The 20,053-nt window shown below is 34.9% G+C and overlaps 3 protein-coding genes across 12 annotated transcripts; all 3 read left to right on the top strand.

The window, feature by feature from the left end:
• The first annotated feature begins 337 nt into the window (after nt 1-337).
• Nucleotides 338-7,334, top strand: LOC118038522 (protein STRUBBELIG-RECEPTOR FAMILY 3). Of its 6 annotated transcripts, none has more exons than XM_073406874.1 (17): nt 338-504; nt 872-1,046; nt 1,398-1,575; nt 1,684-1,755; nt 2,089-2,154; nt 2,261-2,332; nt 2,420-2,491; nt 2,576-2,647; nt 2,724-2,789; nt 2,936-3,001; nt 3,925-4,358; nt 4,448-4,851; nt 5,275-5,546; nt 5,863-6,001; nt 6,279-6,415; nt 6,503-6,659; nt 6,812-7,334. In XM_073406874.1, the coding sequence occupies exons 2-17, from the start codon at nt 923-925 to the stop codon at nt 6,926-6,928; spliced, it is 2,448 nt and encodes an 815-aa protein (XP_073262975.1). In that variant the 5' UTR covers nt 338-504; nt 872-922; the 3' UTR covers nt 6,929-7,334. The 6 variants fall into 6 exon arrangements, with proteins under 6 accessions (XP_073262975.1, XP_034900792.1, XP_073262976.1 ...); XM_035044901.1 differs by having other exon boundaries at nt 339-504; nt 1,446-1,575; XM_073406875.1 differs by lacking the exon at nt 338-504 and adding an exon at nt 537-658.
• A 436-nt stretch (nt 7,335-7,770) lies between these two features.
• Nucleotides 7,771-12,875, top strand: LOC118038521 (secretory carrier-associated membrane protein 1). 5 transcript variants are annotated; one of them, XR_004685772.2, is made up of 13 exons: nt 7,771-8,191; nt 8,583-8,648; nt 9,299-9,400; nt 9,493-9,555; nt 9,900-9,933; nt 10,023-10,145; nt 10,494-10,556; nt 10,633-10,726; nt 11,579-11,624; nt 11,707-11,774; nt 12,032-12,145; nt 12,270-12,335; nt 12,433-12,504. XR_004685772.2 is itself a non-coding variant. In XM_035044896.2 (13 exons), exons 1-13 carry the CDS (start codon nt 8,141-8,143, stop codon nt 12,517-12,519), a joined length of 912 nt encoding a protein of 303 aa, XP_034900787.1. In that variant the 5' UTR covers nt 7,779-8,140; the 3' UTR covers nt 12,520-12,875. The 5 variants fall into 5 exon arrangements, 4 of the variants coding, with proteins under 4 accessions (XP_034900790.1, XP_034900791.1, XP_034900788.1 ...); XM_035044896.2 differs by having other exon boundaries at nt 7,779-8,191; nt 12,032-12,080; nt 12,433-12,875; XM_035044899.2 differs by lacking the exon at nt 9,299-9,400 and having other exon boundaries at nt 7,775-8,191; nt 12,032-12,080; nt 12,433-12,875.
• Nucleotides 12,876-16,776: 3,901 nt separating this feature from the next.
• Nucleotides 16,777-17,337, top strand: LOC118038520 (uncharacterized). Its single transcript, XM_035044895.2, has one exon. The coding sequence runs from the start codon at nt 17,009-17,011 to the stop codon at nt 17,213-17,215; it is 207 nt and encodes a 68-aa protein (XP_034900786.1). The 5' UTR covers nt 16,777-17,008; the 3' UTR covers nt 17,216-17,337.
• The last annotated feature ends 2,716 nt before the right edge of the window (nt 17,338-20,053 follow it).

Genomic DNA, 20,053 nt, shown 5'->3' on the forward strand with positions numbered 1-20,053 from the left:
ATTCAATTCAATATAAGTAAAGATATACCATAATTGCAATTTAAATTAAAATAAATACAGTTAAGTATATATAATAGTAAATAATGTCATTATAATGTTATTTATCATAAAATTTATTTTAATTATTTTTTAGATAAATTCCATAAAAATTTTATTTATTTGTAGTGCCCATAGAAAATAGAACTTGACCCTTTAATGAACATGAGAGGATCTAAATCCAAAAAAATGAAATTAGAGGGATGATATGAGAGCACAAAAAAATTTAGGTAAACTAAACTAAGAACTAAGAACAAAATTCAAAGAAGACACACATGAACATGACTTGCACTACTCAGACACACAAATTGTTAACAGCTCTTATGTACTCCTACTCGACTGGCTTGTGGTCTTAGAGAGAGAAAAACACTGAAGGAAGCAAAAGAAAAAAAATCCCACCTCTCTTTTTCTCCACATTCTCTGCTCAAAACTCTCTTTCTGCAACTCTCTTTACTGTTCTTTACGGGAGTAGGTTCTTTTTCTTTTTTTATTTGGATTTGGTTGCATAAAAAACCGTGATGTAATGTCTGCTTACGTCCATTTCTTGCTCTCTCCATCTCTTAATTCTTTGAATCTTAGCACTTAAGTTCTCTGCTCTACTTTTAGAAAGAGCTTCAAGAAAGTAAAAAATAAACTCTCTTTCATTTTTTATTGACAACAATTTGCTTCATTTAAGCTTGACATTTGTCAACTTTGTGTTTTTTCTGCTCATTACTGGTTTTTTTGTATGTTTTTTGTTGTTGGGTTTTAATGGTTTGAGTTGTTGAGCTTTGATAAGATCACTAACTGTGTGTTTTTGTGGTTTTCTTTTGTGGGGTTTGGTTGTTTTTTACAGATTGGAAAAGTGGTATAGAGAAAGAGGAGATAGTTGAGTTTGGGAGATTCGATGGGAGTCAAGAGATCTGGTAAAAGAGAGGACTTGAATTTGGAGATCTATGGAAAGTTTTTTACTGCGTTTGTTTTGATCTGCACAGCAAGAATTTCAGTTGGTGTTACTAATCCAAGTGATGGTAATTAAGCTTGACTTTGTTTTCTTTTGCTCTTTCTTTTTTTCTTTTTCCCGGTTTTCTTTCAGCTGTTTGGTTTATGAGAAAATGTGGGATAAGAAAATAAAGTGAAGTTAATAAAGTGAAGTTTTTCGTTATAACTACAATGGTGTATGCCATCACAACAAGGTGGAAGAAGTGCTTTGATTGGTTTGGTAAACTTTCTGTCTTGCTTTAAGTTTAATTTTTCTCCAGCAACCAAATCAAGATTACTGGTAATTAGTGTGCAGTTTGGAGCTGGAAATGAAGTATTTGTCACATTTGTGTGCGTGTGCATGCGTGTGGATATAATTGCTCGTTAATTTTGTTTTATAGTACATGGAGCTTTGAATCTTATCACCGGCATTGTTTTGATTGAATTAGTTACTGCAATTAATAGCTTATACCTTTCTCTGGGATCTCCTGTACTGCCTGGGTGGGTCAGCACTGGGGGAGATCCGTGCGGTGAAGGGTGGCAAGGCGTTCTATGTAATGTTTCAGAAATACAATCCATGTATGGAACTCTGCTTTAGTCTCTTCATGTTAATTGCAATTTGTCGGTATGGATAATGTAAAGCTGTGTAATGATTTTTTTTTTCTTTTAAAACTTGCTGTTTTACAGAGTTCTTAATGGTGCAAATTTGGGAGGAGAACTTGGTGATAACCTGGGAATGTTTGCTTCTATCAGATCAATGTAAGTGGTAGTCTCTCAATCTCTCAATCTTTGGGAGCAGAACTTGTGCATATGTGCATAGGTGTGAGCTTATGAACGACGTGGTTGACTAATTGAAATTTCTGTCCTTCCAACCCCAAACATTTTTTAACCTATTCCTTTGATGCTTTTAGAATCATCTGTTTTGGTTTATATTTTAAGTGTGAGGAACAGAAGGGGCATTCTACATGTGCCTTTGGACTGTTATTGACTACAAGAGGCATTGAAGATATTGCATGGGATTGTTTTACATTTATAGGTGCTTTTAGAACTGACATTAATCTTTGTGTTTCTTTTTCTTTTATTTATTTCCAGAGATCTAAGCAACAACCATATAGGGGGGAGTATTCCGTCCAATCTGCCTGTTACCATGCAAACCTTGTATGCTTCCCCTTTACATGAGATAACCTATTTGTTTCTTTTATTTCATTTCTCAATTCTGGGTACCCTTTTATGCAACAGCTTATGATAGTCTTTACTTTGACAGTTTTCTTGCAGACAATAACTTCACCGGAAGCATCCCAGATTCTCTGTCATCTTTAACTCTATTGAAAGACATGTAAATTTCAGCTCCTCTTTTGCTGGTGTTGATTCCGACTTGTCTCAGTTTTGTAATGCTTATATCCTAACTTTTTATGCCCTGCAGGTCTCTTAATGATAATTTTTTAAGTGGAGAGATACCGGATGCCTTTCAATCTCTTCCAGGGTTGATCAACTTGTAGGTTCAATTTTTAAAGTTGGCTTACTTTTCCAGTTTTATTAAAGGTTCTTTATGGTTAGTGTAACCACTTATTTTTTGCAGAGACTTGTCCAACAACAATTTGAGTGGACAGTTGCCTTCTTCTTTCGTAGATTTGGCTAGTCTTACAACCCTGTAAGTTGTCACAACAAGTCCATTTATATTGCAATCACTTAATCTCCACATGTAAGGCTAACAACTTAGTTGGCAGACGCTTGCAGGACAATCAGCTGTCTGGGACCCTAGATGTTCTACAAGATCTTCCCCTGAGAGATTTGTACTATTCCTAACCATGTCTCTTATAATTTTAAATGATAGTACTTCGTTACTTATTCAGGAATTTCATTGTCTGGTTTCGTAACCTGAATTTTGTGGAATAATTCTCTTCCTTACTTTTTGTCTCTTTTGCCCCATTTAAAACAGGAATATAGAGAATAACCTGTTCTCAGGACCCATACCTGAGAAGCTCCTGGCCATCCCAAATTTCAGGTGAAAGTCAAAATGTATTTCAGTTGAAATAGAGCTTGATGTTTGTCAAAAGCGTTCATGTATCCATATGAATTGCTCCATCAGGAGGACTTGAATTGTTGACTGTTTATGTCAATGATATATCTTGTTCTCTCAATTTAGGAAATTTCTGGTTCTTGACAATTGTATGAAAACTCCACTAAGGTTATATCTGTGAGTGGGTTAGTAGAGGATGTGGGTAATGATTAATGCATTTCCATTGCCTTGTTGCAACCAGAGCATGAGCAATCAAATGAAGTGTCTCTTAAAACAATCAGGTCCTGGAAATCGTACCAGGTTGACATGTCCAAACAATTCAGACTGATCATGTTGTTGATGGGGTGGTCTATTTGAAATGCATGGATTTTTTTAAGCCAGGATTTTTTTTGAAGATAATCTACATGCGAAGAAACCTGTGACTCTCTCTTGGAACTTATGGGGAATAATACATCCAATTCATGTATGTGGTAATTGAGTTGAATCACATAATTATATGCACATATTTGTGCCTTACAGAACTGGGAGCTGGATGAGTTCTTGAATGCCTGTCAGAAATTTGCCCAAGTTGTCTGAGCATTATTGATCATAATGTGCACAATTAAATCTTGACAATGGCATGGAAATTATTCCAGAGGGACTTTCTGATCTCCACTTTCTGATGCAGCAAGTCAAAAATACCATATGATTTTTATGGCTCCTACCAGCTATTAAATCTTTAGGCATAATATTCTTCAAATAGCCATGATGGAGGCATTTGCTTTAACTTGCAGTCTACTGTGTTTGGTATCTAAGTTCATAGAACTGTGCAATGTTGTTTAAAGTGAATAGGAAGCCTGTTTTGTGTGGTTTGGAAAATTTGGTTATCACTTGCTTCATTTGTTTGCTAATATGGTTGCTTGTTGCAGAAAAGATGGCAATCCTTTCAATTCATCCACTTCTCCAGTACCTGCACCCATGTCCCCACCACCAGCGACACCACCACCACCATCAGCACCACCACCACCTTCAACACCAACACCACCATTTTGGGTCCCACCATCTCCTCCTTCTCGAAAAACACCTGGGAAGCAGGCTGATGGGCCGTCTTCAGCAGAGGAATCGAATTCTGGAGGAAAAAAGTTTCTAACTACTAAAAGATTAGTTTGGATATCCATTGCAGGGGTATTGTTGTTTGTAATACTGGCATTAGCACTTGGGCTTCTTGTTCCAAAATGTAGCAGAAGAAGGAAGGAGGCCAGTAGAATTTTCAAGCGGCATCAAGTTGGTGCTTATAAAGGCAACAGAGAGAACCCAAGGGACAGTGGATCCTCAGCCCAACCAACTAATCAAATTGAAAAAGGCAAATGACTTATTTAACTTGAATCATCTGCTTCCATTGGAGATTTCAATTCTTTTGATCACTGACATGTTCTAAAATTTTTCTAACAGTTCCGAAGGAGACTTTACAGCAGCCAAAAGAGGACCATCCAAAGCCGCAAAATGTGCACAAGAGAAATGAACCTAAAATGGACCTTGCACCAAAGAGGGATGATTATTTAATAGACGTTAGCAGACTGGATTCAGATTTCATGCCGCCTCCGCCGCCTCCTCCACCTCCACCTCCACCACCACCACCTCCTCCACCCCCTGTTGAGAATGTCATTGTTAAGCCAAATGTTCCAGCTGAAGCAAGCTCAGGGAAGCCTTCTCGTAAAACTCGGACCCTCCTCACTTCTGCTAAGTCTTTCACCATTGCATCGCTTCAACAATACACAAAAAGCTTTTCTCAAGAAAATCTCATAGGAGAAGGCATGCTGGGAAGTGTTTATAGGGCACAGCTTCCTGATGGAAAGGTATGTATGATCTTTTATTATGATTGCTGTTGTTTGTAGCAATTTATTTATGGAGATTAATGAGCCAAGATATTCTATCAGTGGATTTGCTGTGTTATTATGTTAAATTTATTGTTTTCTTCACGACTTTGTTCCTTCTCTCTCTCAAAGACTCACTTTTTAAATCAGTTTCATTACGTGCTCTTTTCCTCAATTGCCTAAAACAATTGATTTTTAATTGTTGAAACCATTATTACAAATCCCCAAACAAAATATATCAATGAGCTTTAAAAAGTTAAAACTTTAGTGGGTTGGTTACTCTTACTGCAACCCTCTTTTATATGGTGCATCTATCTGATTAAGCAGCTCAATTTTGTTGTAAAAAAAACATATAGTTGAATGTCTTTGGTTTTCAACCTTTAATGTATGTGGTTGCTTTTGTAGCTTCTTGCTGTCAAGAAACTTGATAAGAGGACTGCAGAGCAGCAGAAGGAGAACGAGTTTATTGAATTGGTTAACAATATTGATCGGATCCGACATGCTAATGTTGTTGAGCTCATGGGTTACTGTGCAGAGCATGGCCAAAGGCTTCTGATCTATGAGTATTGCAGCAGTGGCTCTTTACAAGATGCACTACACTCAGATGATGAATTTAAAAGGAAACTATCCTGGAATGCCCGCATTAGGATGGCACTTGGAGCCGCTAGGGCCTTAGAGTAAGTGAACCAACCACTGTGATAGAACCAGATGTCCTTAGAAAAAAGTCTAAATTAACTAGTAAGAAACACGAATTCAAAGAGTGTGCATGTGTAGAGAGACAGATTTGAATAGCAGAAAATTTAAGTCTTCTATTGCTATATCAGTTGAAAAGACATAATTAAGTAGTCCAATATGCTGGAAATGGTTTATAGATTCAGGTCTATAAAATGGTCAACTGTTCGCAAACAATCTTTCTATGGGATGAAGGTGGGAGGTGTGTTTTTTTTTTTTTTTTTGCCTCTTGTGCATACTTAATTTGTTCCATGTGTGAAGGTATTTGCACGAGGTCTGTCAGCCACCTGTCATCCACAGAAATTTTAAGTCTGCCAATGTTCTTCTTGATGATGATCTTGATGTGCGTGTTTCGGATTGTGGTCTGGCTTCGTTAATATCATCAGGGGCTGTCAGTCAGGTAAGTCATGCTCATACAATGAGGCAGTGGTCCATGTTGAAATAGAACTCTCTTGGTAGTTGACTTTCAGACTTGTTAAATTGAGTTAATTTGCGGAAATTTATCTACTCATGAAAGTGCAATTAGAATGTAAAACAAAAGGAATTTTGTTGATCAAGTTGATAGCAATTGATGTTTTTAAGTATTTGGAAAAAACTCTTCAATTGGTGTAGGGATGTGTATATCTTTTTGTTTCAATGTCCACTTACTATCCTAAAATAGTTCCTCTTATTTTCAGTTGTCAGGCCAGCTGCTAACAGCCTATGGTTACGGGGCTCCAGAATTTGAATCAGGAATTTATACTGTCCAGAGTGATGTTTACAGCTTTGGTGTGGTCATGCTAGAACTTTTAACAGGCCGCAAGTCCCTTGACAGGTAAAAAAGTAAAAACATATGCTGTGTTTGTTATCCTATGCAATTTTTTGTTTCTTAAATGTTCCTCTTTCTTAAAATTTTGCCTAGGACACGGAATCGCAGTGAACAATTTCTGGTGAGATGGGCAATCCCCCAGCTCCATGACATCAACACATTGTCAAAAATGGTTGATCCCTCTCTTAATGGAGAATACTCTGCCAAATCTTTATCACACTTTGCCGATATCATTTCCCGATGTGTTCAGGTGAGAATTACACTGTTGGTTTCTTTATGGTTTCCATACAGACTTGATCCATCATTAACAAGTGAATGCCATCTAGTTGGAGTCATAGATTTTTTTTCCCTACGTAACGAAATATAGGATCACCTTTACCTAACCACAATGATATCTTGCAGTCTGAACCAGAATTCAGGCCACCAATGTCTGAGGTTGTCCAGGATCTAACAGACATGATGAGGAGAGACCGTCCCAGCAAAGAATCAATAGGTGACTTGAGTCAAATTGGTATATAGAACTTGTGATTCAACTTGTGAATGTAAAGCTTTAAAGTTGTAATCTCCCACAATGTCAGCACTGGAAGATGCACATCGACTGTAAACAAATGCAGCAAGCTAACACATTAACTGTTCACATCCACATCTCAAGTTCATACCTCGGAGAAGTCCTCAAGGTAGCTGTAGCAAGAAATGTGAACAATCCATTCTTCTGGTCAATCATTTGTGATTCCATTGTTCATTAAATCATGCAACCAAGCTCTGCTTTTGCAGAAATCTGCTAGCCAATTGTTTTGTATTATTATTTGTTGGTAATTCTTGACAATGAAATTTTGGTGCAGTGCACCTGAATCTGAGTGAAACTTAAATATAGCTCTAGCAAAATCCATAACATTCCGGTTACGTTGGATTTTTTCAGTTCAAATGAACAGTTTGAACCCATTCTCATCTTTGAAATGAACTAGGAATTAAAAAAGGTTACCCGGCCCTCTCTGTTGTGGGGTTGGTTTATGTTTGTGAAAATGAAAGATCGACTATGAAAGAACACATTGGTCTCATAAAATATAGGGCTGATGGCGAGATGCAATGCTCTTGGTCACATGGAAACTTGTATTTTTTGCTGTAACATCCTGGGAGAAAACCAAATGAGCTACAGGGTTGACCCGCATGGCAAGTTGCTTGATAAGTCTGAACTGGCTGCAAATCTGTGTTGATTGTGACATCTAGACGATGATTATGCGTCTCTTTCATTTTTTTTTTTTTAACTTAATTTAATTTCTTCATAAATCATTAGCTTCTGGAAGAAAGAAATTGATGACTCGTTATCACCGAATTTGAAAATTGATTTGGGTTATTGAGTTAAAGTCCTAGAAAGAAGTTCTTCTTTGTTTTAATAAAAAAAAATTCTATAAAAAACTAACCAATTTTCTAAAAAAATAAAATAAAAAATCAAATCCCGGTTCAAACCGAGTTGACACCGAGTCGATCACACATATATAAACTCGGCACCTCTCTTCCCCCTCTCTCCCGCGAATATTTATCTTCCTTAACGTCCAAGTTTTTTTATTTTTTATTCTTTATTTTTCTCATTTTCACCGCTTCGATTTCACCAATCCGTCTCTTCCTCTCCATAAATTTGAATCTCTAATCAATCACATTTCCTCCTCTCAGTTTTCGATATCCAAATCTGAAATTACGAGTTCAGATCTGGTGATTACTCAGTAAGAAGTAATGAGTCGGTACGATTCGAACCCGTTCGAAGAAGAAGTCAATCCTTTCGCTGTACGTGTAAATATACGTATTTTACTTGTTACATCTGTGTATGATTATTTGTAATATTCGCGTATGTACGTAAATTATACGCGTATTCTTTTTCGAAATTTTGGATTCTTAGTAATGTAGTTTTTTTTATTGTGTTGTTTGGTTGCTGAGAAAATGCGGAGGATTTTGAGAGAAAATTGAAGAAGCTCGGATCTTATTTAGACTAGAAAGAAAGTCACCCTCTCTCTCTGTTTTTTTTTTTTTTGGCTTAATTAAGTAGAGTTGTAACGTAGTACTTAAAGTAGCAATATTAATTATAGATTTACATTCTAATTATTTTATTTTTTTAATTTGAGTTGTTGAGATGAAGAAATGAAGCTCTTATATTTTGCTGTTTGTTTGGTAATGGAAGGATCAAGGAAGAAAGGGGAAAGGATCAGGGCAGTCAAATTATGGCGGAGGCGCGTTTTATATGCCTGTAACTTTCTGTTTTTCTCTTAATATTCAGCATTTTAGAATGAGTTTGGGGCCGCCGTGCTGCTTTGAACATGGAAATTAAGTATAATGTGTAGGTCTAATATGATGGAAGATGAAATTTTTCAGTTGGTTGTAGGATAGTTTGTAGCATTGTTGAAGCGAGAAAGGTTTTCCCTTTCGAGAAAATTGTGAATCTTTTTTGAGTTGCTATATTTTGTTTGTATGTTGGATCTGAGATGGTTATAATTGCTAGTCCAATATGAATCTCAAGTCTGGATGCTGAAACTTAATCTTAATTACTTGTTCAGTAGGAATGGAACCCGGGGATGAAGTGAAGAACCTGTAAGTGACATGCAAGGAGAAATGGGAACACTAGCTAATAATGCTTAATGTCTCTCTTAAAACGCATCTTTTTTTTTTTTTTTTTTTATGGCCAATTTCTTGTTTAGTTACTGTCCTTTATGGATCTTCTACTTGCTGCTGAGTGCGAGTCCCAAGCTACACCTGGATATAGTGTGGCAGATTTACTTGTTCTTGCATATGTATGGATGTTATGAATTGGTGGTGTGCTTATTTTTTGGTGTAAAGATTCTCCGGTAATGCTGTTAGCTTATTCTCTTGTGTTTTGCTGTATTCTTGCAAAATTTCTAGAATCCCGGAAGTGTCCCCCCTGCAACTTCAAGGCTTTCACCCCTTCCTCATGAACCTTATGATCGTGGTGCAACCATAGATATTCCCCTTGATTCTGGAAAAGTACTATAAATTCTTCAAGAAGTTTGTTCATGTAGTCACATTATCTGAATGTTGCTTTCTTATTTTTGTTTCTGTTCTTTGTCTGACTCTAGGATTTAAAAGCTAAGGAGAAGGAACTCCAAGCGAAAGAGGCTGAATTGAAGAGGAGGCAACAGGTGAGTGCTCTGTTATAGTGACACGTGTACATAGGTGTTTACACACACGCGCGTGCTCTTCAAGAAGTATGGTCATGCAGTCACATTATCTTAAGGTTGCTTTCTTATTTTTGTTTCTGTTCACACACACACACACCAACTTCATTTTGGAAATCAATAGCATGTTCAGGAAAATCCTGTTTGGCCAAAGATTATTGATTTTCGTTGTGTTTTCCTTGTGTCAAACTTCTAGAATCCATGAGTTTTGCGGTCAATGAAACCTTGAGAGTCTTGCAATTTCTTTCATTTTTAAATTGTATTATCCTCAATGGTAATTTAGAATCCATTTTCCTTTTGTTTTTCAGGAACTAAAACGGAAGGAAGATGCAATAGCACGTGGTATGTTTATCATATTGGTGCTTATTTTGTTGATAATGAGTGTGTGCATGGTGTTAATTAGTTTAACATAATGTTCTTTTTTTTGACAGCTGGAATTGTAATAGAGGACAAGAATTGGCCACCATTTTTTCCGATTATCCATCATGACATTGGAAATGAAATACCAATCCACCTACAGAAGATTCAGTATGTTGCATTCACAACATTTTTGGGTATGTTTTAAATTCTACTTCTTGGAAATTCTGTTTGATGGCCACTTGTCATATTTTATTGTTTGCTGTCCTTGATAGTCAATTTTGATAGGTTGTTCTTCAAGTCTCAGTCCTATTAGCGAGAATCAGGAGACAAGATTTTCTAACTGTTGCATTTTCATGACGATGCATCTTAATTGTCAGCATTTCATTTTGTTTAGTTTGGTTTAGGTCATTCCTGTGATCGATCCTGTAGCTCAAATTGTGTAAAACAGTTCTGTTTAGTTGGGTAGAGGTGGATCAATTTGTGAAATGTTTTAACACAAACAACTATCAGCTGTGTGGTAACCTAGTATCTTGAAATTGCAGGTTTATTTGTCTGTCTTTCATGGAATATTGTAGCTGTTACGGCAGCCTGGATAAAAGGGGAAGGTTGGTGCAAATCCATTCAACATATATAGTGCATGATCACATTACCTGTTTGTCTAAACTCGTTTTTCTTTTCTAGGTCCAACAATTTGGTTTCTTGCTATCATCTACTTCATATCAGGGGTTCCTGGAGGCTATGTTATGTGGTATCGCCCTCTTTATCGTGCAATGAGGTATTCTTCTTTGACCATTGGCCAGTGAAATTTCTTCTATAACTATATCTGTACTTGTATAGCATGTGTTTCCTATTCTGGCTCTATGTTTTTGAAATGTTTCTGGATGCTGCAAGTATTTAAATATGATTATAGAAGCTTGATTCATGTGTTTGCAGAAATCAGAGATAACCTTATGGATAGTTTGGAAACCTGATCTTTCATGTTCAATAATAATGAAGCTATAAATGATGATTACCTAGACATGGTTGATGAAATTTCACATGTGAAAGCATGATTTGAATTGAATATTTGAAGATCCGAAGTATCATCTTGTAAAAGAATATGCACTTTTTTTAAATTGTGGGAAGAATGTGATGTTGTTCACTGGTATGACCTAAATTTACAAGGGAGGTCCAACCAAAAAGAGGGGAGAGGGAGGAGGGAAGTGAAAAAAGGAAAAAAAAAAAAAAGTGCAATGCTGTGTAGGAGGGATCATGTGTAGTTTATCTTCTATTAGGTGGCATGTTTGCTTGGGAGGGAATCATAATCCTGTTATGCTGGATAAGAATGATTGTCAGACAATGATGTGTTTTGAACTTTGTCCTTGATATATGATGGATGAACGGGTTCAGATTAGCTAGATCCTTTTTTTTTTATTTAGCACCATTGGACAACTATGGTAATTTTTGTGCGTTATTTTAGCAATAGTCTAATGAAAAATATAGGGAGGGGTCTTAAAAGTACTTTCTCCATGCGTGCATCTCATTAGGAGAATTTGATGGTTGTAGTCTTTTTTCATTTGTTCATTATATGCATTATGAATTTTGATGTCCCTACTTTTATTTAATTTTGCATCAACTCCTTTTGCAGGACAGATAGTGCTCTGAAGTTTGGATGGTTTCTCTTGGCTTACCTGGTAATCTCATTTATATATTTCTTTCCCTTTTGAAGATCCTCTAGAAAATCCCTCATTTGTTGTTTCCGTGCTCTCCATGCAGCTCCACATTGGCTTTTGCATCTTTGCTGCTGTTGCCCCCCCAATTGTTTTCAAGGGGAAATCTCTTGCGTAAGTTTCTTTAAGATGTTGCATTGAAGATGGTTCTTTTGCTAGAGAATCAAATACATCATAGCTTGTTTGGAAAATGAAGCAACTATTCTGGGAAAAGAGGATTTTCTCACTCATTCAAATTTCATATTATCGTTGTTTTCCTGGAGTGTCTTTTCCTGAAATTTTGGGTGGACTGATTGGGTAGAAATTATATTGATCTGATCTTCTTTTAGTTTCTCTACTCTGCTAATGTTTGCTTGATCTTTTGTCGACAGGGGTATTTTGCCTGCTATTGATCTTATGGGCAGCCATGCTTTAGTTGGGGCAAGTTTTCAGCTTTGGTTGTTCATTTCTTGATAATATCAGTGTACCTGCACTTCCATTATGAAGTATTTTCTCACTCATTCTAAGCATAATGGGAGAAATGCATTTTTACATATTTGATCGTGAACTGTTATTATGTAGATGTCCAAGCAAGTCTCACTCTAATAACATTACAATTTTTGTTTGCAGATATTCTACTTTATTGGATTTGGATTCTTCTGCGTTGAATCACTCCTCAGTGTCTGGGTTATTCAGGTTAAATAAATCCTTTTACGACTTGTGCATGCAACCTTGCTTACTATTTCATTATGGCTTTGCTCAAGATTCTTTGTTTGCTGGTCCTGATTTGCAGCAAGTCTACATGTATTTCCGAGGTAGTGGAAAAGCTGCAGAGATGAAGCGGGAGGCCACAACAAGGACCATGATGGCTGCCCTATGACATTGCTCCACTGGACAAAAAGCTATTCTTGGATGGAACTAGAAGACTACGCTTCTTGCCCACTTTTTCCCTTCATACATAACGAGTCTTGCTTCATTATTAACCTTGTTCATGTCTTCATCTTTAAATACAATTCCCAAACAAAAGAACTTGACAGATTAGAAAATTGAATAGGATTGACATTTAGAGTATTGTGTTCAGCCGAGACGTCGAATTAGACAGAGGTTGATGCATTGTTTCTCCCTATAAAATGATTGGCACTGTATGTGAATTTGTTTTGCTCTTCTGGTGATTGTAAAGAGAGGCAAATGCCGAGATCACAACCACTGGTCTTAGGCTTTAAGGGGTTGATTCAATACAGAGTTGGCCTGTTTTGTTCATGTCCAGCCATGGAAAGTAGCAGGAGAGAACATCATCTCAATACTAGAGGACATGAAATCGAATCCTTCGGGTGGTCGCGAACAGCAGATGCAGGAAACTTTGGTGTCGACGGATTGCATCTGCATCGACTGCTCTTGAATTTTGAACCTGTTTCGAATTTGTTCATGTCCATCCATGCATCTGTGCATTCTTCACATAAATTCTGCTTAGTAATGGAGTTATGGATCTCCTCCCTTCTACTTTGTTTAATTTGTAGATCTTGATTGAGCCACTTTGAGAAGGTGTAGTTCGGCCGAAAAGTAAGCTCCGCTGGGCCTTTCGTTTTAGATCCAGCTGGTTTTTTTTTTATACCATCAGACTGACCATGCATATAATTAAAAGAGATGAGCACAAAACCTTTAGTTTGTACTTTTTAGGATCTGTTATCGGGTAAATATATGTGAATTCTGTATTTTTTTTTAAAAAAAATTAATCACCACGAATATTGAAAAGTGCATCGTATATTTATAATTGCAAATATCTTCATAGAAAATAATCAAAAGCAATAATTTAGTCACAATTAGTGAAACATTATGTAAAATATTCAAATTCTAAATATGAAATAAATTAATTAGATGTGTTATTTTTTTATATTTATATATGCACGTATTGCGTACTTGAACGATACATGCAATTGACTAGGCATGATCGAGTATAATTATTGCAACCTTTTCAAGATGCATGAACTTTTCCAGGACACTGCTGTCACGACAAAATCCAGACAGGTATAATTCCTTGAGATCTGGAGAAGAGATTTTTAATGATTTATAACGGATTTCCATACCACCATTATACTTTCAACTCTCTCTCTCTCTCTCTCTCTCCTGAGATCTAAGATTGCAAAGTTTTGTCGGATAATCAACCACTACCTTTTCAAGTCTTTCACCTGAGATGCCAAGGTTGCGAAGCTCGGAACTAACAACCTCAAAACTTTCCGAACATGAGCTTTTGATGCTGATACTGCCGACGACATCAACTATTTAACTCTCATAGACTTCGACGAGAAGAATTGCAAATTCGGGAGCGGAATTGAGGAAGGAAAATCCCAATAAACCATTGGTTTATTGATGAAATCCAAAGTTAGATACCTCAACGATCCACTTCTATAGAGGGAAAGTAAGCGGGGCTTTTTATTACCATTGACAATAAATTAGAGATAAAGCACTTCAACTCCATTGCGTATCGCATAAATGCATCAATGTCAAGGGCCGACGATAACGATCAGACCAACGAAGGTGAAAACACAGCATCTTTCCTTCGCCACGGTGAGCCAAGAACCGTTCCATATAATCAACCAATTTGTTTGCATATCCTTCTCCTCCTGTCTTGCCACTGAAATACGATAGAAAATCGAAAGTCAAGGACGGTGTGGTGAGGCATGGTTCCTTGCACTTTTTCGATGAACGGTATATATAGCGCAAAGAAGTATGGAGTTGGAAGCAAGGAAATTATGTTTAAGAGCAAGCTCTTCTGGAAGCTCCGTGAATCTATCTTCATGCATTGTTGTATCCTTAGACAAAGCTGGTAAACTAGTAGCTGCTGCCATTGTCTTTAATCTATCTAATACAGAACTAGAAAGTTGATGGTTAGGATGATAAAAATTCAGTGGTTCAGTTTAATTAAAACAGATCATCTATATATATATATATATGAAATAAATTAATTCCTCCAAGCCAAAAAAAAGAGAGATAAATTTGGTCAGACAATTATCAACACAGCAATATATTGATCAGAAGGAAAACTAAACACTAATATTTGGAGCAATGCATGCAAAACAAGATGTTTTCTTTACCAAAAGTCTAAGAATATTACCTGAATGATGGCACCGAGCTAATAATTTCCTGTGAAGGGTTTTTCGATCCTTGTTTGGAGAAGAAGAAGCATCGATGGTGGGCATGAAAATAATGGTCAGGAGCGTGCAGGATTAGGCTATATAGCAAAATATTAAGATTGTTTTGGCTACTCATCAACTCATGGTTTTATATAAAGAAATACATATTTTTCAAAAATCAAATATTTTAAGATATAATTTATATTATTTTCTAACATATCTTTTTAAATTAAAGGCCTTTAACCTTAAAATTTGTATAAACTCACATTATTTTATTCTTAAATTTTATTAAATAAATAAAAATAGTGAGATTCAAACTCATAATCGTTTAGTTATTAAAAATATAATATCATACAAAGAATTATTTCAATCCAATAACTCAATTTGTTAAGTAAAATTTTAATATATGATTTATATTATTCTTTAACAACATTGAAATGAATTACATAAATATTTGATTTATAAAAAATTACACCTATTTAAATATTTTTATTTGAGTTATATTCTTATTTATAAGCTATATTGAACATAAATAATATAAAATAGACTTTCAAAATTATTACCAGCTAAACTATGTTGGATATAGAGTGTGTTTGGTATTGCTGTAGCTGTTGTGGTTGTGGTTTTAAAAAAGTTGTTTTATTACTTTTAGTATTAAAACTGTGGTGAAATTGAATAAAAAATAGTTTAATATGTTTGGTTAAGAGTGTTTTTAAAATTAAGGTTATCAAATAATTTTAAAAATATATATTAATACTGATGGTTTTTAATTTAAATGTTATGGATTTAACTATTGCTATTACTTCATAAAATAAATACTATTTTATATAAAATTAGATAAAATATTATTAGGAATAAAATTGATTTGATATTACAGTGCAAGTGAATTTAATTCACTTTAAACTAATTTTTTTAAAAATATATATATAAAAAACAAAACACACTTAAAAAAAAAAAAAAGAAGTTCACGTGAACAGTGCAAATAAATTGCACCGAGGCGTGCACAGTGCAAGTGAATTGCACTGTGCACGTAAATTAATTTTGAGAAGCAGCCAGGAGCTGCTTCTCAAAATTCGCGTGTAAAACGCGAATTTTCATGGGCCCCACCAAAGTTTTATTGTGTTTTTAACATTACCAAACGTATTGTTTGCTGTGGTTGCTTCAAACGCAGAAGCAACCACGCAAACAAACGGACTCATAGTGTTTGTTTTTTTTTTTTTCATTTTTATTGTTAAGAATCTAAAATTATTTAAAAATCAATATAATATTGTTTTCAAGCTAATCAAACATCCCTATGTGTATTATATAAAGTAATATTGTTTGAATTGTACCCGCATGGATTTTCTCATAGCACTTAGATTTACAAATTCTCCGAACCCAGCCGAAAAATGGACAGAAACCTAATAATTGCGCCCACATTGTCTCTTGTCAACAAAGGCTGCCAGACTGGCCACCATGCTTGCTGGCCTGAACAATGACATTGCTGTTTACAGTCTATGGCTCCCTTGCGTGCACGGTTCAGATCCTAGGCCTCCATCACCTTCCTTGTGGTTGCAAACCCCACCGTATTTTACATGTGGAAAACCCAGAAAAGAACTCCTTCAACGAGAAAGGAAGTATACCACCACCTCCATTAATGGATGAGTAAACAACTTACGAACGACTCTTCCCCCTCATAAATTTGTAATCAACCACTTTTTTAATGTTTAGCCCTGCGTGGATTTATTGTTTGTATTATATTTATTATCCTTTAGATTCAAAATAAATGCTGCTAAAAAGAAATTTTTTATAAATATAATAGCAAGATTAAACCCGGCCTTGACTCACATGGTCGACGAGTATATAGGCAACTTAAGCAATGGTTATACCTGGGTTTTGTGTTTTCCAAGGTTATACCCTATAATAAATGCAAACTCAACCGATAGCCTAAACCAAGTTTAATTACACTGTATATTGAAAGGGAGTAGACAACTAATAATAATAAAAAAAATAATTGTTAATGGCTTCAATTTTATCATTCAAAAGCAGGTTCGAAAATTCTTACAAAACAAATATCAAATATCTGTGTATCTAACGGTGAAAGACCACTGAAGTTGCTCGATCTTTAACACCGCTCATGCATATATAAATGCGCTTGTCTATCTGATATTATATTTCTGTGCTTGCCAAACCACATCGCCCTCTCAAGTCCCAAAATCAAAAAACACTGAAGCGCAAGAATAACAAGACTAGAACACCATGGTTTGCTTTTGTTTTCTCGTTGATCAGACCCGGAAGGTGAGAAGAAGCAAGCCGGCAGCCGGAATTTGTTCAAGGTGTGGTGGTGGAGCAAGTGTAGCTGATATGAAAACTTGTACAAGATTTTGCTATGTGCCATTTTACTGGAAATCTTGGAGAGCTATCATGTGTACTTTCTGTGGAGCTGTACTCAAATCTTACCATTGAATTATTTTGTTTTAGAGGACTTCTAGCATGGTATTTCTTTCCCACTTAGTTTATAGAATTTTAATTAAGTTCTGTATGCTTTGGAGCTAATTATAAAAAAACATGCTTAATTTTATCCCTAATTTTTCGTGGCTTGTTATAGAATTTTTCCCCTCTTCTGTTTGTACCATTTTGTAATGTGAAATTAGCTTGAGGGAATTGCATAAAGCAGCATTGTTCTTAAAAAAAGAAAAGAAAAGGAAAAAAAAAAGAAAGTTACAGAGAGCTCCTTCCCAAGAGGGAGATGTGCACTTTTTGTTCTTGTTTGCATCCAAAAAATATAGGACAATGGTTTGGTCTGCAGTCGTGCAGTTTGTGCAGGATTTGTAATAAAATTACAGGTGGAAAGCTTTTGTGAGGAGGATGGAGATGGCTGAACAGTGATGCCTCATCAAGTGGAAAGGACATGGAAGGTGAAGTGTTGGTGATGCCGATAGCTATATGTATGTATGGAGTCTGTTTCCAGAAATAAATGAAGTGGTTGAACCTTCCATTGACCTAAAACACGCGCGGCAGCAATCAAACTACAATTAATTTTCTGTTTTCAAAGTTTAGGCTGCTCCAATCTTCTCCCAATTTCTTCATATAATATTTAACTTAGTTTTCTTTGATGATCTAATTAAGGAAAAGTAGAAGTGTTAAGCTCAGTTCAATGAGTGGTTTATTGGCTATAACTAGCCAGGGTTGGAAGACTCTCCAATTAAACCTTGAAGTTACTGTTTTTGTTTTTTTAATTATTTTCTAAGTTAATTTTAAATTTTTATTGTTTTTTTCTACATGGTTTAGATTTTTTTTTATTAAATCAGTTTTTATCTGTATATAAATAGTTGGTATATTATTCTTTTATCAAATTATTGAATTAAAAAACTATTAAGAATAAATTAGAGAGTTTTTCTCTATTAATTTCTCTATAATTCAAGATTATATTCTTCTAACTTAAAAACCCTAGTATTTATCCATCCTTCTTTATTTGAAGTGATTTAATTATCTGGTTGAACAATATCAGCTATTTTATCTTTTCATTGCCATTAAAGCAGTGAAGAAGAAATGCACCTCCTGCATATTAGAAGATTTGTCTGGTAAAACCTACCAAAATACCCATATTGCAGTGAAATGAAGGTGATTTTTTTTATTAACATAGTTGTCCGGGTTAGTTTGCGTCCATCTCGACTAATTCTACAAATTCTAAAATTAATAACCATATAAACTTCTAATAATCTTGATCCTAAGTTTATTATTGAATATACTCAGTAAACTCAAGTTTGCTAATGGATACAATGAAGACATTGCACTGATGAGCTAAATACTAAGGCTGCTACAATGAGCTTAGTAGTCGGTTAGAGTAGGCACAGTAGGTGGTTAGATTCTATTGTAAAGTTTGGTATTAATCTGTTATTTATAACTGATTTTGTTACTATACTAAATCGTAGGTTATAAATACTGTATCGGTTAAGTCAATGAATAAGAAGAAAATCAGTTAACACTTTCATTTCTAATATTTATAATTTTTAGAAAATAAATTTAATACTGATCAGTTAAGCTAGGAATGATTTTTCAATCTTCTTCACATGCCTAGTTATGTTTATTTAGGCTAGGGACATGCCTTTCAAATCCCCTCAAAGAGAGATGATGCATATAAAGTTGTGCCTGTGAAGGTGTTGAATGAATTTGTCAATGTTCATGTGAAATTAATGCTAGAAAGAAATTAAAGTGTATCGTTGTTAGTGTTTTTTCTTTTTGTTTTCCAGTTTCAGCTCAATAAAATCATGAGAAAGGATGTAATAAATGTTCGACTTGATGAGAATGCCAGTAGAATTCAAATATATTTATTTGAAGTGATGTATTTAGTTGATCAAGAATCGATGATGTATTTAGTTGATGACACTTCTAAACTTTTTCATGTTAAAATCAATATATTTTTTTTCTTAAAAAAAAATAACAAATTTAATTATGACTTGAAAATAATTATCATCACCAACTCCTCTTGGATTCAGCGTACAGTTGAATCCAATTCCTCATTAAATAAGAATCTTAAATTAGCATGTGATTAAGAAAATATCATTTAATATTTACGTTAGCCATCCAATTTCTTAGAAGGGTTACATTTAAAGAAATTGATCATCATATGGAAGGAGATATGAGAGGATACTAATCCCGTATCTTTTAAGGAATGTCAATTTTATAAGAAATGGGATTAGCATGAGAGGATACTAATCCCATTTCTTTAATCCCATCCTAATCCTATATCTTTTAAGGATACTAATCCCATATCTTATAAGAAATGTTAATTTTATAAAGATACTAATCCCATATCTTTTAAGGAATGTCAATTGATGTAGGATAATAATCCTCCATTAATATAGATACAAGGAATGTTAATTTTATAGGACGTTCTTCTTGAAATGACTTTTAAGAAAATCTTATGCATTTAATGAGAATCCCATATCTTTTAAATATATCCAACAAACCCAATTACCTTTTGAGGATTGATTGAGCTAGATTTATTACTATTAGTGGAAAATTCAATTACTAAGAAAATTAAGAATGGATATGGTAATACGAGAATTTAAATGACTTTCTATACTTGAAGTTTTTTCTACGTTATATATACTCTCTCTAAAGAAGATATCTATTGCGTGTATTTTGATAAATAATACTTCACAAGTTCAAAAGAATTTTTTTTTTCTTAGGAGCATGGCCACATGGATCCACTTTCTTCTCTTCTTTAATTTTGCACTTTGTGTTTTGAGTACAAGATCAATTCAAGATCAGGCCAAACAAAATCTACCAACTATTGCA

Source organism: Populus alba, chromosome 19 (genome assembly GCF_005239225.2).
Source record: "Populus alba chromosome 19, ASM523922v2, whole genome shotgun sequence".
In the NCBI taxonomy this organism is placed as follows: Eukaryota; Viridiplantae; Streptophyta; class Magnoliopsida; order Malpighiales; family Salicaceae; genus Populus; species Populus alba.